Consider the following 18,115-nt stretch of genomic DNA (forward strand, 5'->3'; position numbering starts at 1 on the left):
CAAATAACAAGCAAATCTTTTCTAGCAAACTGCCAGCACCTTTAGGCAATGTTTCCTTCTGTGTAAGGAACAGTCTGGAAGTTGTCCTCACGGGCATGGAGTCTCCAAAGTCACCACCCTCTGACAAAGCTAACGTTGTGTTCCACAGCTTGTGATATGCGTGCATCAGAGCGTCACCCAATTCCAAGTCCAGTCCTAGGGAGGAGAAGGTAACAGATTCCAATTCATAATCAAAGTCTGAATTTATGTGTTACAGGTGTCTGAGTTATTCAAGTTTATAGTTACTAGCTTCTAATGTTAGATGCTTAATGCAGGACAGAATATGATGTTTTCATTACGTACTCAATATTTGAAGACTGCTAGAGCAAAAATAAAATTGATACTGCTATTGTTATATTTTTCTGCCACAAAAAAAAGCAGGGAGCAGCATTGTGGCACAGTGGGTCAAGCTGCCACTTGTAATACTGGCATCCCATCCTGGACACCTGTGATACTGGCATCCCATATTGGAGCACTAGTAGGAGTTCCGGCTGCTCTGCTTCCCATCCAGCCTCCTGCTAACACTCCTGAGAAAGAGCAGATGATGGTCCAAGTGCTTGGGCCCCTGCCACCTGCATGGGAGATCCAGGTGGAGCTCCAAGCTCCTGACTTTGGCTGGGCCCAGCCCTAACCATTGTGGCTATTTGGAGAGTGATCCAGCATATGGAAGACACACACACACTCTCTCTCTCTCTCGCTCTCGCTCTCACATGCACACATGAGTGAGCATCCTTCAGAAAATGCTCCAAGCTGGTACGCCACTTCAGTTTCCATGGGAACAACATCTTATCTGAAGCAGCCAGCAGCAAAGCTACATTGTCATTTTCCAACACATACACAAAATCTGGTGTAGGAGGGTTCTTCAAAAACTGCATGGAAAAATGGAATTAAAATTTGATTCTGGTGCAAAAAAAATTGAAATCTATGCATAAGGTGTTCTTCATACTCATTTTCCACAAAGTTTTTGGAGATTCCAGAAATTTTTATACCAAAATCAACTTATTTTATTATACTTTACTTCTTGCATTTTTAATTAACATGCAATACTTGCACACCATTATGGTGCATGGTGCAATATTTCAACAGTGAAAGCTAATCAAATCGGGAAATCAGCATGCCCACCTCCAGCTCCTCTCCACACTGTGCAATGCATTATTATGGGCTACGGTCTCTCCCTGTGCTGTGCAACACTAGGACCAGTTACTTCTGTCTAGTGGGGTTTTAGACCCTATAGCCAACCTCCCTCTAATTCCCTCCCTCCATCCCCTCCAAGCACTACTGGTCACTATTCTAAGTTCAGATAGTCTCTTTTTTCTTTTCCTTCCACATAAGAAAGAAGATGTGGCATTTAATTCCATTATCCATGAACACTTTGAAGCACCTCATATGGAAGACACAGAATAAATTACAACTCCGTAGTTCCTTTCCATTTATCTTCCTTTTTTTCCCCAAGTAACTAATCAATTACCCCATAATTATTCAAAAAAAAAAAAAAAAAAAAAAAAAAAAAAAAAAAAAAAAACCTCTTATAAAGACCTCTCAACTGAACCTTGTGAAAATACAGACTTTCCAGGCCGGCGCCCGCAGCTCACTAGGCTAATCCTCCACCTAGTGGCGCCGGCACACCGGGTTCTAGTCCTGGTCGGGGCGCCGGATTCTTTCCCGGTTGCCCCTCTTCCAGGCCAGCTCTCTGCCTGTGGCCAGGGAAGGCAGTGGAGGATGGACCAAGTGCTTGGGCTCTGCACCCCATGGGAGACCAGGAGAAGCACCTGGATCCTGCCTTCGGATTAGTGCGGTGTGCCGGCCACAGCGCCAGCCGTGGCAGCCATTGGAGGGTGAACCAATAGCAAAGGAAGACCTGTCTCTCTCTCTCACTATCCACTCTGCCTGTCAAAAAGAAAAAAGAAAAAAAAAGAAAGAAAGAAAGAAAGAAAGAAAGAAAGAAAGAAAGAAAGAAAGAAAGAAAGAAAGAAAGAAAGAAAGAAAATACAGACTTTCCACAGAAAATATCTTCAGGGTGGTTGGCCAGCATCCCACAGAAAATATCTTCAGGGTGGTTGGCCAGCATCCCATATGGGCGCCAGTTCAAGCCCCAGCTGCTCCACTGCCAATCCAGCTCCCTGATACTGGCCTGGGAGAAGCAATATAAGATGACCCAAGTCCTTGGGCCCCTTCCACCCACACGGGAGATCCAGAAGAAGCTCCTTGCTCTGGGCTTCAGCCTGGCCCAGACCTGGCCATTGCAGGCATCTGGGGAGGGAACCAGGGAACCAGTGGATAGAAAATGTTCTCTTTCTCTCTCTCCCTCTTTCTCTCCCTCTATAACTCTGACTTTCAAATAAATACATCTTTTTAAAAAAAACATATCTTCAGAGAAACTTTTTATGTAATTCAACCTAATTGATGCATGACTAACCCACTGTCATTATTTATTAGATACAATTCTCATTCAGGCATGGACAATGAATTTAAAAAACTATTTAATGAACAGCTATTTAAAACATACCTCTGTGATACTCAATTTCATAATAATAAGCAATATTTTTCCATAAAATATTATCAGTTAAGTCAGGGAGGCCGGTGAAATCCACACTCCAATTATTTGTAACTTTTAATTGTTTTAGGATGAGAAATTCACATTGTTTTAGCTGGAAAAAATACAAAAGGACAAAAGAGAGAGAGGAACAGGTGTTAATGATATAAAATCTTCCAAAAATGTGACTGTGTCAATTAAGTTTCCCTGAGCATCATCTACTCCTTGTACAAAGACAAAGGACATACAGTGAAGACCAAGAGCTTAGAGCCAGTTACCTTCTTCCGGTCCATCCCATTGCAAAATAACAAGGGCAATATCCAAGGGGTCTGCAAAAAGTTTGTGGAAATTCACGATACCTTGTAGTTCCATGAAATTTTTAAAAAATATTTATTTATTGTGCTCGCTTCAGCAGCACATATACTAAAATATTTATTTATTTATTTGAAAGGCAGAGTTACAGAGAGGCAGAAGCAGAGAGAGAGAGAGAGAGAGAGAGAGGTCTTCCATCCACTGGGTCACTCCCCAGATGGTCACAATGGCTGGAGCTGCACCAATCCAGGAGCCAGGAACTTCTTTCAGGTCTCCCACGTGGGTGCAGGGGCCCAAGGACTTGGGTCATCTTCTACTGCTTTCCCAGGCCACAGCAGAGAGCTGGATTGGAAGTGGAGCAGCCAGGACTTGAACCGGCATCCATATGGGATGCTGGCACTGCAGGTGGCAGCTTTACCTGCTACACCACAGTGCCAGCCCCTTTCCATGAACTTTTTGAAATAACCGTGTATAACCTTTGAGGTATTTTTCAGTGCTAACATTAATTTTTTCTTCTGAACTCATCCCAATCATAATTTCAATAAATACTTCCTCATTGATTAGAACTAATAAATATATAAAAGTAGTGGGCATTTAACTGCTTTACTACAGATTTACAATTAAAAGTTGTTTATGGTATCATTTCAAGAGTTAGGTCTATGGGGCCTTTACTAGGCATCCCATATGGGTGCTGGTTGAAGTCTCAGACACTCTTTCTCCAATCCAGTTCCCTGCTGATGCACCTGGGAAAGCAGTGGAAGATGGCTTAAGGGCCGACACACTGTGGCGCAGTGGGTTAAAGCCCTGGCTTGAAGCACCGGCATCCCATATGGGCACCTGTTCGAGTCCCGGTTGCTGCTCTTCCAATCCAGCTCTTTGTTATGGCCTGGGAAAGCAGTAGAAGATGGCCCAAGTCTTTGGCCCTTGAACCCACGTGGGAGACCCAGAAGAAGCTCCTGGCTTCAGTCTGGGCCAGCCCCCACCATTGTAACCATTTGGGGAGTGAGCCTGTAGAAGAAAGATCTCTCTCTCTCTCTCTCTCTCTCTCTCTCTGCGGCCATTTGGGGAGTGAACCAGTGGATAGAAGACCTCTCTCTGTGTCTCTACCTCTCTCTGTAATTCTGTCTTTCAAAGAAATAAAATAAATCTTAAAAAAGAAGCGAGATCGGCCGGCACCGCGGCTCACTAGGCTAATCCTCTGCCTAGCGGCGCCAGCACACCGGGTTCTAGTCCCGGTTGCCCCTCTTCCAGGCCAGCTCTCTGCTGTGGCCCGGGAAGGCAGTGGAGGATGGCCCAGGTGCTTGGGCCCTGCACCCCATGGGAGACCAGGAGAAGCACCTGGCTCCTGCCTTTGGATCAGCGCGGTGCACCGGCCGCAGTGCGCCAGCCACGGCGGCCATTGGAGGGTGAACCAACGGCAAAGGAAGACCTTTCTCTCTGTCTCTCTCTCTCACTGTCCACTCTGCCTGTCAAAAAATAAAAATAAAAAATAAAAATAAAAATAAAAAAAAAGAAGTGAGATCACAACTAACTACATAAAAGCATCAAACTGTGCTAAGTACAAAAAACCAAGGTTTTCAAATTTTCCTAAATTTCCTAAGAACTTACAAAGGACTTTTGTATTCCTGTCGTCTCTGTTTCAACTGGCTACAAAGTGTGAAACGCAATGAATGTAAACTCTTTATTCATTACTTCACTATTTATATAATACTCATTAGAGTTGTTTTCTTCAGTGTGGGGGTTGTTTTATACTAGGGAGGACTACATTTTTGTATGGAGTGCTTTTATCTAGGACTCAGTTTTTCAAGGAAACATGCATTGTTTGTTGGTAGCCATGTTGAAGCTGGATACAGGAAACAAAGAACCTTTTAAGATGACTATAAAGGGCCGGCGCCGAGGCTCACTAGGCTAATCCTCCGCCTTGCGGCGCCGGTACACCGGGTTCTAGTCCTGGTCGGGGCGCCGGATTCTGTCCCGGTTGCCCCTCTTCCAGGCCAGCTCTCTGCTGTGGCCAGGGAGTGCAGTGGAGGATGGCCCAGGTGCTTGGGCCCTGCACCCCATGGGAGACCAGGAAAAGCACCTGGCTCCTGGCTCCTGCCATCGGATCAGCGTGGTGCACCGGCTGCAGCGCGCCGGCCGTGGCAGCCATTGGAGGGTGAACCAACGGCAAAAAAGGAAGACCTTTCTCTCTGTCTCTCTCTCTCACTGTCCACTCTGCCTGTCAAAAAATAAAAAAATAAAATAAAAAAAAAAAAGATGACTATAGAAAGCAAAACAGTATCAGTAGAGACACAGGATTGCACCGTCCAAGTTTTGCCTTATTGAATTTTGAGCGCTTATGAATTTCCAGGTGGTTCACTTACCATTCTTAGAAATGGAGAAAGTGTTGCATCCCATTTATGAGTAATGATTCTACTCTTAGCTCTTTGGATCAGAGGTAAATGCTGAAGGAAAATCACACTGAGACAGTACATTCGGCACAGGTCTGCTGCTTCACTGAGTGTGGGTGCCTCCTTCAAATCCTGGAAAAACATGAATTTTTAAAATGTCCACTTGCACAGGCAACATAAAAACTCAGATACAAAGGTGGGCCTTTGGTGCACGGGTTGAGTCTGCTTGGACACCTACATCCCATAACAGGTGTCTAGGATGGAGTCCCAGCTTTGCTTCCAAGACCAACTTCCTGCTAACGCCCAACCTCCTAACGTTAAGACCCCAGGTGATGACTGCCACTCAGCTGGGAGAACCACACTGAGATCAGAGCCCTGGCTTCAGCCTGGCCCAGTCCTGCTGTGGTGGGCATTTGAGAAATTAATTGGCAGATGGGCTCGCTTGCACTTGTTCTTGTTCTCTCTCTGCTCTCCCTTTCAAATAAATAAAAACAAAGAAAGAAAAAATTTTAAAGAGAAAAATACAAACAAGAAGTCAAATTTTCTTGAAAAAATTCAGACATGCAGTAACAGTATTTTAAGGCACCTTACCCAAAATTCTCCCATGTGACAATTTAATTCTTTTGGGGGTAATTTTATCTCTAGAAAAATTCTACTAAGCATGTGATGGATGAAAAACAACACAACTAGCTGTGTTGCCTAGGAGTGAAAGCTTTGCCTAATACATGGAGTTCCGAAATTCACTGTATCTAAACCTTGCATTTGATAAAATGGTAGGGGATGGCCTCTGTTTAAGGACATGTCCAGCAGCCAGTTATTCATGTCCTCAAGAGCAGAAGTACCAGGGGTTGCAGAAAAGCTGCTTCTTGTCACACCTGTTCCTATGTAGAACCAGGGCTGAGCACGGCTGTGCTCTATACGGTAAAGCAACGTAGCAGAACAGAAAAGGAAAAAATGGGTTGCATCCCAGCTCTGCCCCCGAGTAGCTGCTTGACTTTTACTTACCATGTAGTAGACCACCAAGAACAGTAAAAAGTCGGTGACTGTATGCCCACTACAGCAAGGATTGACAAGTAATTCAGACTCTACTAGCTCACTACTGTTACAAATAGGAGCAACCTTATCATTACAGAAAACGTGATGCTGAGCCACAAAGTGGACAGTGGGCTCATCGTCAGGTCCCACTGCCTATCGCTTTGACAAATGCTAACTTCTGTGCAATGTCACCACGTATGTGTTGAAACTGGCCCAGGAGATTGCAAGCAGCAATGATGACCAGCTCTGAGCCAGGGGACAGAAGATATTTGTCCTGTGATCAGAGATGAAAGAAGTGACAGATTCATCTCAACTATCTTATAAAGAATCTTGCCAGCTTTCATAAGAATGAGATCATAATGATATCTCCATGCTTAGCCAGCAAACATGTGATCCACACGTCGTATTTTCTGTTTGACCTTGAGCTTATGCATAGGGCCACCACCCACAAGCGCTGTCACATCATCAAAAGTGGCATGAGACGGGCTCATTGGTTTTGAAGGAGTCTCACCTGTGTATCACAGTTTTCTGTGTATGTGTTTGGGTTTCCACGGTCTTCTAAATCTAGTAACATTTTTTTGTAGAGCTTTAGTGCCACCGAGCATGAAACGGAGCAGACAACACCTCGGATTTCAGCTCCTTGTGGCCACAGGTCCTGAAGCAAGGACAGGGTTTGATGCACCTGAAATAGAACACTTTGTCAAAAAAAAAAAAAAAACAAAAAAACAAAACAAAACAAAAAAAACAGTGATTCCAAGAAACAAGATTCAAAGCTGACATAGTAATTAATTCTAGAAAAATACTGAAATTTTATCTTTCAAAAACTTAAAGAAAAACATATAAGATAGGCCTGCGGAATTTGGAAAATGATGCTGAGCCGGTATTTCATAAGGCCCTAAGTGCCATTTTAATATGAACAACTTTCTCCTGCTGATCTACAGGCCATGGCAAATCCACAGGTCTCTGTATGATTAACCTGTGGATTCTTCAGTGTTGTCAGCCCAGACACTTCCCAGGGGCCAGTGAAGACACTGAGATGCATGGCATACACACTGCTAACGATCAACAGCTCTACTCCCATAAACTGATACGAACGACTGCTACCAAAGGCGTGATCACGAGAACCCTTGTATTTTGGGGAAAGTTGCAAAGGCGCGATAAATCATAGCGCTCAGCAAGAGATGCGGACAGGAGCAGACGGGGGCGATGGAGACTGAAGACGTTTATCTGAGTCCGTGGTGAGGCATCAGGATTTGAACCAGGAGACGCAACACCTCCTAAAAGCTTGAAACAGTCATTGAACAAGTCACCTGGTCTCAATTCTTTCACTTAAAGACGTCAGTTCAGTGTCTACATGCTATGTCGGGTCTCACAGAGGCTTTACACTAAGACTGAAAAGAGCACCCCCAGGGAGTTCCGAGCCCGAGAGCATCAGCACACATAGGCTGCCCTTTGAAATCAGAGGAACTCAGAGGATGAAACTGGCAGCCCTATTTCTTCTCTGTGTGCTCCTGGGGGCCTAAGGAGTGGGGGAGGGCCACTGAGCCCCAGGAAGGGCTACAGGTTTGGGAAGGAGAGAAGGACAGGGTAACGCTTGAGCACAGGCTGTTAAAAAACCCCACCTATGTAAAACAGGAATGAGAGTGAGGACATGAATAAAAACCATAGCTAGAGCCACAGTGAACGCTCCGCTGCAGCTTAAGAGTCCCTCCCCTTCTCACAGCTGCTCAAGGAATCACCTGCATCTTTCTCCGTGCAACGTTACAGTTGGTTACTTGGCTCACATAGGTTAAAATTCCTATGAAAACAAGACCCCTTTCGGTCTTGTCCGCCACTGTAAGTCCAGCACCTAGCACGACATGTGGAACGATGCATCCGTGTCACAAATATTGCTGTATGGTTAAGTGAGAGAGCGAATGCAGGGAGAATGGAGAGAAGATTCCAATGAGGTGGGGACTTTTAGTTCACCTTAGAATAGGGGACACTAAATATCTGGATGCTCATACGTGTACTGACTCCACAGTCAGGTGAACCCCGTCTCATCACCACGTCATGCCTAGTCTTCCAAAAACACTGTTCTATGGACTGTGGAACCACGTGAGATGGCATGATTCAGGAAATCAGAAGTACAGAGTAACCACTGGCTTAGGTTACCTTCCGGAGACGTTCCCAAAGGCCAATGGCTTCCTTGCATTTGCTAACCTCAAAGATCCCTTTCCTTTCAAGATCTGAACAATTCCCGTCTTCCAGGAAACCAGCACCCACAAGAGCCACCTCACCCATCACAAGAGTAAGCCCTGGGATCGTTAACATTATCACAGCACTGGCCTCTGGCCAGTATCACCACACATTGCATACAAAGTATTTTGTAGAAAATATTTTTAACCAACTTCAGGATGTTTTGATAACAATTTAGCAAGACCCTTTCTGCCTCAGAGGAATGCGGCTTGCAAGAGAACACTTCCCAGAGATGGAAGGCTAGGGAGTCAGGGGGCGTGAAGGTGAGTGTAGGACAGGGCTGTTTGCTAGAAGCAATAGCCATCAAAGGTATATTTCCTACACGCTGAACTTTAGTTTTAGGAGCATAGTCATTACCTCTTTCTGCAGGTCTTCCACATTTAGTTTCAAATGACCACACACAGATATTCTTGCTTCCTGTGACTTTTGGAAAACCACATGGGCATGTAAGGCATGTCGCAGCTGTTTCTCATGCTACACACACAGATACAAAAAAAAAAAACACGTATGTGTACACATCACAAACCTCTAGTTAAACTAAATACAAGGTGGAAAGTCATGTTTATTTGGCTACAGGAAAACAAAAAGAAAGCCATCAATTCAAATCAAATAAACTTCCATTATGTCTTCTTGAACTAATGCTGAGGACATTGCAATCTAACAACAACAACAACAACAAAAAAAAACACTTCTACCTAGTTCCATAAAAGCAACTATTTAAAAAGTACCAAATGGTATGAGCACTGAGCCTTGAGACTGACACCCACATCCCACACGGGAATGCTTGGATCTGATTCCCAGCTCCAGTTCCTAACTCCAGCTTCCTGCTAATGCACACCCTGGGAAACCAGCGACAGCTCAGGGAACTGGGCTCCCACCTCCCATGTGGGAGATCTGGATTGCATTCTAGCTTCAGATCAGCTCAGCTCCAGCAGCTGCAGCCAATTGGAAAGAGAACTGGTGGATGGAAGATCTTTCCCTCTGTTTCTCCCTCTCTGTCTGCTCTCTCTGACTCTGTCAAATAAATAAATAAAAATCTTTAAAAGAAAAAAAAATAACAAAGGAAGGGGGGGTGTGGGAGCATGGGCATGAGGGAGGAGAGGGTGGGAAGTATCACTATACTCTAAAACTGTATAGATAAAATTTGTCCATATTACAAAAACAAAAAAATTATTAAAAAAAACTATGCATGTTCGATTTTTTGCACCAAACTTAGCATCTTTAATTCCATTTTCCACGAACATTTTTAAGAACTCTCCTAGGTAATACATATTCAAACAAGTACACATCTGAGTGTGTGTCCCTATGAGCTGTCACGTGCACACATATTTGTATAATTTATGCAGAAGAAACAGAATTTCCCACCTTGGTGCTCTCATGTCTGGTTTCTCTGGGTTCCTCCCCTCCATTTCTTCTTTCTTTTTTTCTCTCTCTCTCTCTCACTGTCCACTGAGAAAGGTCTTCCTTTTCCATTGGTTCACCCCACAATGGCCACTGCGGCCGGCGCACTGCACTGATCCAAAGCCAGGAGCCAGGTGCTTCTCCTGGTCTCCCGTGCCGGTGCAGGGCCCAAGCACTTGGGTCATCCTCCACTGCACTCGGGGCCACAGCAGAGAGCTGGCCCGGAAGAGGGGCAATCGGGACAGAATGCGGGGCCCTGACCGGGACTAGAACGTGGGGTGCCAGCACCGCAGGCAGAGGATTAGCCTAGTGAGCTGTGGCGCTGGCCTCCATTGCCTCTTGCCCTTGAACTTGGCCCACACCCTTCTTCCTCATCTCACCGAATCACCCAAAGGCTTCATCCCCAACAACAATTCCTCTCTTTGCCAAAACTCAGAACTCACTTCTACTAACCTGACTTGTAAAGCCAGAGCAAAACCTTCCTGCTTTCCACGTTAAAAGATTCCTTCAGAGCCTTCCTAGGCCCAACCTCTTGAACAAGGACTCACATTATCAGGGTTGTTTCTTCCATATTTACACAGCTCACTTCTTCTTAGGCAGTTCAACTTGACTTACCATTTCAAAGAATTGTCTGTGCTCAAAGCGACTTGAGGTATGATATCCATAAATTCTAAGGACATCCGACTCTAGCCCCAAGGGCTGTACTATATTGATTTTCTTCTGAAGAGCATGAATGATAAAAATGTTTAAAAAATCTGTTTGTCGAGCGGTGATTCCTTCGTCTGAGACGACCAAGAAATGCGGGTAGCATTCCTCAAGAAATGTGTTCCATTCTGGAGACAAACAATTGGAAAACTCGGTATGAACAGTGACATCAGTATTGTATTCTAAATGTTGAATCAGGGCAGTACGAAGGGCCAGAAAATGAGGGCAGTTAAAATATATATTTTCTGCATCCTGTAAAAAAAAAAAAGGAAACAAGTGTTAGTATTAGAGATAAAAAATGAGTGTCTAGTTATTTTTGTGAAGCTTATGGGAGTTACTGTGCTAACATGATAGAAAGAGCTAAGATGATTAAACATGTTCTACGCAGCCTCTACAAGTGTAAGTAGATAAGAACACACTCAGTGGCCATTCTCCTCTGTACAACATTTACTATTAGCCCTTTCAGCAGAGCCTCTAGTTACAGACTGAAGAAGCAATATAGCTAATAGTTAAGTAATGATGGGCCACGTTTCGAAATGATTGACTCTATTTTCCAAGATGAGAACGGAGAACGAAATATCTGTTACCTTAAAAAAGACGATTACAAATCTGGCTTCCTTTTGAATGAAATCATGCAGAAACCGCTCCATAATGTAGAAGAAGTGGAGGGTTTGCCCCATCTTGAGGTTCACATGGAGAGCACAAGTGAGGAGTAAGGAATCTCCATCAATCAAAAAAAATTCAGATTCAATGAAGTCTTTCAGCAAGCTGACCCTCCTGAATAAAATACAGAACAGGCGGAGACTGTGGACAGAGCAGCAGCCTCAGAGAAAACCTACAGTTTGATTGGGTGGGCAACTCTTCTTCCAGTCTAAGAAATTTAAAGAAAAAACTAAGCACAGATTTCTGTTATCTTTAACAGTTTTCCAGGGCATTGCCATGATTTTGATAATAGAATAAGCCCCTGGTTGGAGCCTGACATCCTAAGAGTGGAACTGCAACTCACTTCAGTGTACGCGTATGCTTAAATTTATGCAAAAAAAATTCATCTCCACATACATTTTAGATTGACAGGCTTACTGTTATGTACTTCAAATGTGAAACACTAAATCAGTCATTATCCTTGTTCAGTTATATGCTGTTTATTTATTCAGTTCAGTTATTTGCTTTTTAAGCTAATGTACAATCAACATCTGTGACGTCTTCACTCAACCCAGCAACAAAAAGATTTTTCTTTTTTTTTTTTTTTAAATTTTTTTGACAGGTAGAGTTAGTGAGAGAGAGAGAGACAAAGAGAAAGGTCCTCCTTCCGTTGGTTCACTCCCCAAATGGCCACTACGGCCGGTGCTGCGCTGATCCGAAGCCAGGAGCCAGGTGCTTCTTCCTGGTCTCCCATGCGGGTGCAGGGCCCAAGCACTTGGGCCATCCTCCACTGCACTCCCGGGCTACAGCAGAGAGCTGGACTGGAAGAGAGGCAATCAGGACTAGAACCCGGTGCCCAAGATTTTTCATAACTTATATCTTCCCAGTGAGTCATTTCCAAAGCTCATTACCCAGCCTCTCCCCTCAGAGGCTGCCACTGCCTTGAATTCAATTTTACTCAGTCTCACTTCACTTTTTAAGTTCTTACGATGTATATTATGCCTAATTTGTAATTTTTATCAGAAAGGCATCCCACGCCTTTTCTGAAATTTCTTTGTTTAACTCAAGTACTAATTACGATTAAAATCCCGCATGTGGTTATAGGATGCTATGCTTGAACTACTGCACTGTGATGTGTACATCATAACTGATTCTGTGTCCTCCTTCCCATGGGCATCTGACTTGTTTCTATGCATTTTTTGATACTGCAAACTGTGCTGCAAGGACTATTCTTGTAGCTTCCTGAAACACAGGTTTCCTCAATGCCCACTCGACTGAACTCAGGCAAATGGAATTACTGAGTTGCAAGTTATAGGGTAGCACCAAGCAGTTTCCAAAGTCATCATAGAGCTACACAGGCCTTAGCAGGTATCAGAAGTTATTCCAGCTACATCTGGTGGTGTATAAAAACAAGAACTGCTAGGACGTGAGTTGTTACTAGATATAATTCCTTTTAATTAAAGGAAAGCATTTGGCCTGTTAGGATGCCTATAACCTACATGCGAGTGCCTGGATTTGAGTCCTGGTTTCAGCTACCAATTCCAGCTTCCTGCTAAAGCACACCCTGGGAGGCAGTGGTGATGGCTCAAGTAGCTGGCTCCCTGCCACCCACACGGGAGACCCACACTAAGTTCCCAGCTCCCAGCATTGACCAAGCCCAGCCCGGCAGTCCCAGGCATTTGAAGACTGAACCAGCAGGTGGAAACTAACTCTCTCTCTCTCCCCTTCCCCCTCCCTCTCTCCTTCTCTCCCTCTCTCCCTCTCTTTTCCATCCTGCTCCTCTCAAACTAAAAACTCAAACACAGTAGGAAAATGTTAACTCTATGTATTCTTTCAGAATTCACTTTCCGCAAATTTCAACACATAATGTTTTGGCTAAGACCAAATGCTCTGGATTCTAAGCCTGCTCCTACGTGACTTTAGACAAATTGCTTGTCTATCCTGTGCTACAGTTTCTTGACTTGCAAAAAAAAAAAAAAAAGAATTCAGAACAGCTAATCCTTCAAACAATTGCTGTGAGGATTAATGAGATAAACATGAGTGGTTAGAACCAAAATATGCTTAGGCCATAATCTATACTTAAAATATGCTTGTTATAAAGAATGTTTTGAGTTTTTATTTTACTTTGTAGTTGAATACAATTGGTATTGTAGTATTATAAATTCCATTTTGATTCTAAACTTATTCTATTGTAAATTAATTGAGAAAATTGGAATGAGGCACCAAATGCCAAGATTAGACTCAATAAACCACCAGTGGCAGGAACATTTTTACTCTCTTCACTGTGGTGTGCAAAGTCCCTAGCACATTAGCAAGCACACACAAATGGTTGTCAGGAAAACAACACAACACACTGGCGTGGTGCAGTCATCGTTGCTGATATTATAGAATGTTTAACCAGTGGTCAACTTGTGCCAAAGTCAGTTTCATGAAACTTGCGCAATGTTTTAAATGGAATACAATGTTAGTTAAACAGCTACTTTATTATTGTGCAGTATTAAAAGAAAATTGAGTCTTTTCTCCACTTATACCCCTCTTCAAATTCTTCAATAACTTACTCCTGGCTACCGAATGACTTAGACCATAACATTTCCCAAGGAAAGATTTCTCTATTTTTAATAACATTAACTTTTTACCCCATTGGAAGGTTATACAAAACAACTTAGCAGGAAGAAAATTTAAAAAAAAATATGCCATGCAGAGGGAAATAACATGTCGTGATGTGTGACTTTGAACTATTTGTGTTATACTTACTCGGATTTTGACAGGTGGGCCCAAAGGTACCTGGAGAGTTTCTTTAGAATTTCCCCACATTCAGTTAATCCTTTCAAAATAAATAACAGAGGTTTAATATTCATTTTTTTAAAGATTTATTTGTAAGGCAGAGCAACAGAGAGGGAGGGAGAGATCGACCCAGGAGCCCAGAACTCTGCTTAGGTCTCCCACATGATAGCAGGGGCCCAAACATCTGGGCCATCTTCCATTGCTTTCCCCGGCACATTTGCAGGGAGCTGGATTGGAAGTGGAGCAGCCAGGACTCGAACTGGTGCTCACAGGGGATGCTGGCATTGCAGGCAGCAGCTTAACCTGCTGTGACACAACACCACCCTCTCATATTCAGTTTTAAAAGACAACTTCTGCTGATGACTTTGACTAAATTTGTATTTTATGCAAAGCTGCAAACACATCAATGGAACGTTCCTAAGAATGTGAAAGACACATCGCTGTCTCCATAATGACAGCCTGCCTACCCCACTCACTAAACAGAATGATTGTGGGCCAGGGCAGCCAAATCATACAGTTTTGAAATTAGCTTTTTCATAAATTCTCAGTCACAAATGAATTTTATGATATACATAAATCTTTAAGAAATCTGCAAAATACAAATGTAAACAAAACTTGAGCAATGTGCCACTTCCAAAGTTAATTCATGTGAATATTTTATATGGAGAGACACAGAGAGAGAGAGAGAGAGAGAGATGTTAAATAAACATCTTTTAATTAAAGGAAAGCATTTGGCCTGTTAGGATGCCTATAACCTACATGCGAGTGCCTGGATTTGAGTCCTGGTTTCAGCTACCAATTCTAGCTTCCTGCTAAAGCACACCCTGGGAGGCAGTGGTGATGGCTCAAGTAGCTGGCTCCCTGCCACCCACACGGGAGACCCACACTAAGTTCCCAGCTCCCAGCATAAATAAATAAATAAATTTCTAAATATAAATAATATATAATATATATTATATATTATATATTATATATAATATAATATATATAATATATATATTTTATATATATTATATATATTATATATATATATAATAATATAATATATATAAAAATATAATAATATATCTAATATAATAATAATAAATAAATAAAATAAATTTCTAAATATCTACATCTACCTTCAAAAGTTCTGCCACGGTGCCGCGCTGTGACGCAGTGGGCTAAAGTCCCAGCCTGCAACACTAGCATGCCATCTAGGCATCAGTTCGAGTCCCGGCTGCTCCACTTCCCATCCAGCTCCCTGACAATGCTCCTGGGAAAGCAGCAGAGGGTGGTCCAAGTGCTTAGGCCCCCTGCACCCACGTGGGAGACCCAGAGGGAGTTCCTGACTCCTGGCTTAGTCCTGCCTATTGAGGCCATTTGGGGAGTGAACTAGCGAAAGAAAGATTGATCAATCTCTCTCTCTCCCCTCTCCTTTTCCCCATCTTCCACCCTCTGTATCTCTTCTTCTCTGTTGTGTCATTCTACCTTGGAAATAAATAAATAAATAAATCTTTTCCCAAAGAAGAGGAGAAGCATGAAAGAAACTCACATGCATGGGTAATCCCTCACCTGATTCTCCCAACTGACAGCTGTTCTCAACTGTAGCTTCAGCTCCTGGAGGTGTCTCTTCATTGATTTCAAACTGCAGTTGCATGGAAGTTGGCTCTTCTACGATGCCTTCTGCGCTCAGGTCATCTTCTTCTTCAAATTGATCAAAAGAGGACACGCTCTCCGTGGTCTCACTGGCTTCAGAGCTATCATTTTCAGTGTCACTGTCACTGTCACTGGAGCTTGACTTTTCACCTGCCACAGCAGGTGCAGTAGCCATGATCTATAAAAGCAAACCTATTAAGCATTACCCATTTTTTAAAAATAAGATATCACGATAGTTCACTCATTCAACAGTAACATCTGCTTTATTACTTCTCTCTCTAAATCTTCCCAGTTCGTATTTACCCAAGAGTATATTTTTCACAATCCTTCCCCCAAATATGTTTGCTGCAAGTCATTCAAAAGAAAATGGTGTGGGGAAGGCACTGTGGCATAGCAAGTTAAGCTGCCGCCTGCAGTGCCAGCATCCCATATGGGTGCTGGTTCAAGCCCCAGCTGCTCCACTTCTGATCCAGCTCTCTGCTATGGCCTGGGAAAGCAGTGGAAGATGGCCCAAGTGCTTGGGCCCCTGCACCCATGTGGGAGACCCAGAAAAAGCTCCTGGCTCTGGATCGGCACAGCTCTGGCCATTGTGGCCAACTGGGGAGTGAACCAGTAGATGGAAGACCGCTCTCTCTCTCTCTCTCTGCCTCTCCTTCTCTCTGTGTGTAACTCTGACTTTCAAATAAACAAATAAATCTTAAAAAAAGAAGAAGAAGATGGTGTGGCACCACTGCATGGCACAAAACACTTCTGAAAATACCTGAAGCTGCTTCAAAAAGCCTGTGAAAAATTGAACTAAAAGGACTTTTTTTTTTTTTTGTAAAAGCAATGAAATCCATGCATGGTTTTTTCATAATAAACATTTCCCACAAACTTTTTAAAGTCCTCTCATGCATGAAAGTCACATTTACAGAGAGAAAAAAATAATGTCTACAGAAGGATGTGAAGCAAGAAATCTAGAAAATGGTAGAAAGTTATGTTCGCACCTTCCTTTTGGAAGAGTCTCCAAAGACAAATTTGCAGCATTTGAAGCGTTACTAAGTCATACTCTCTCTCACAGTTGAGCGCATAGTCAGCCAGCTTACACTGAATTAGCATCCAACTAACATGAGGGAGTTGTTGGTTTCTGCACGCTCAATGACTTTCGGGGCGTCCTCAGCTGAGGTTCTGAAACGCGCACTCTCTTACTCGAATCAGCGTATGTACCCTCGCTTTCTGTGTCCTTTCACCAGGAAATACTGCAGGAGCGGCCCCAGCAGAGGTGCCAACAGTGAGACAGTGTCTTCTGGCCGGAAGAGCTCATCACGACATTGTATACTGAAGCACTCCTGCTCTCAGGAGTTGAGGTTATTCTTAAGTCCAGGCACTCTACTGCAGGATGTGGTCATCCTAATTGGGCTCTTCATTGCTGGGTCAAATGCCCACCCCACTTTAAATGGCCTCTTGCAAGATGACCCCAAGGGAATGAATTATTAGCCATGTGGATACTAAGCCATGGACACCTCTGTGGTGCACCTCTGTGTTGGCTCTTCCTCTTGCTCCACCTCATTCTTCTTGACCTTGGATTTCCTGAAACTGTGCATCTTAATAAATTATTAGCACTTTTTTTTTTAAATCTCAGTCTCTGCTTTCTTGGGAACCTTGACCAAGAGCATTGAGATCAGGAGTGGTCACTGAGAGTCTGTCTTCAGGATTGAATCGTGCAGCTGGATCCCTCCCTGGTGGAAGGTGCATGGTGACCCTGTTGCTGGGGCTAAGACAGGCGCCCATAACCTTGGCACACAGCAGGATCACAGTCACTAATGCTTTACTCTGTGCTTAATTCTAATGAAGCACAGGTGGAGGGTAAGGCACTGAAAAAAAATGCTTTAGCTGCAGCGCTTGAAAGTATGGGAGCAGGGGCCGGCGCTGTGGCATAGCAGGTAAAGCCACCACCTGCAATGCCAGCATCCCATATGGGCGCTGGTTCGAGCCCCGGCTGCTCCACTTCTGATCCAGCTCTCTTCTGTGGCCTGGGAAAGCAGTGGAAGATGGCCCAGGTCCTTGGGCCCCTGCATCTGCGTGGGAGACCAGGAAGAAGCTCCTGGCTCCTGACTTCAGATTGGCTTAACTCTGGCCGTTGCTACCAATTGGGGAGGGAACCAGCAGATGGAAACTCGCTCTCTCTCTCTCGCTCTCTCTCTCTCTGCCTCTCCTTCTCTCTGTAACTCTGACTTTCAAATAAATAAATTTCTAAAAACAATTTATGGGAGCAGTGATGATTTTCTTCCATCCATAACACCAGAAAATTTTTACAAAGAAACATAGATTGAGGGCATCCACCAGCCAACTTAAGGCGTGTCCTGAAATTCAGAACACCTCAAGACAGATTTTTGAAGGCAGGCTCTCCTCTCCCTAC

At 43.7% G+C, this 18,115-nt stretch overlaps 2 protein-coding genes across 2 annotated transcripts in view; both read right to left on the reverse strand.

The window, feature by feature from the left end:
* Positions 1–11,030, reverse strand: part of LOC103346717 (putative ATP-dependent RNA helicase DDX60) — an 80,255-nt gene extending 69,225 nt beyond the window's left edge. Inside the window, 7 exon segments of the mRNA XM_089301756.1 lie at positions 40–195; positions 2,546–2,687; positions 5,248–5,406; positions 6,821–6,991; positions 8,905–9,021; positions 10,564–10,905; positions 10,992–11,030. Coding sequence (XP_089157882.1) covers positions 40–195; positions 2,546–2,687; positions 5,248–5,406; positions 6,821–6,991; positions 8,905–9,021; positions 10,564–10,905; positions 10,992–11,030 — 1,126 coding nt within the window.
* Positions 11,031–11,162: 132 nt separating this feature from the next.
* On the reverse strand, positions 11,163–15,948 carry LOC149124927 (uncharacterized). Its single transcript, XM_089301757.1, has 3 exons — positions 15,634–15,948; positions 14,050–14,119; positions 11,163–11,430 (listed from the first exon to the last, which is right to left on the reverse strand). The coding sequence occupies exons 1-3, from the start codon at positions 15,890–15,892 to the stop codon at positions 11,163–11,165; spliced, it is 597 nt and encodes a 198-aa protein (XP_089157883.1). The 5' UTR covers positions 15,893–15,948.
* Positions 15,949–18,115: the final 2,167 nt, after the last annotated feature.

The sequence above is a fragment of the Oryctolagus cuniculus genome, chromosome 8 (assembly GCF_051225735.1).
Source record: "Oryctolagus cuniculus isolate XC-2025 breed Fujian yellow rabbit chromosome 8, ASM5122573v1, whole genome shotgun sequence".
NCBI lineage: Eukaryota > Metazoa > Chordata > Mammalia > Lagomorpha > Leporidae > Oryctolagus > Oryctolagus cuniculus.

Bases quoted from the DNA above. Each gene is read 5' to 3' on its own strand.
- LOC149124927 (XM_089301757.1), bottom strand. From the start codon at position 15,892: ATGGCTACTGCACCTGCTGTGGCAGGTGAAAAGTCAAGCTCCAGTGAC. The intron at 14,120-15,633 runs GTGAGGGATTAC...TTATTTTGAAAG, and splicing joins CTGTCAGTTGGGAGAATCAG to GATTAACTGAATGTGGGGAA. The intron at 11,431-14,049 runs GTAAGTATAACA...TATTTTATTCAG, and splicing joins GCCCACCTGTCAAAATCCGA to GAGGGTCAGCTTGCTGAAAG.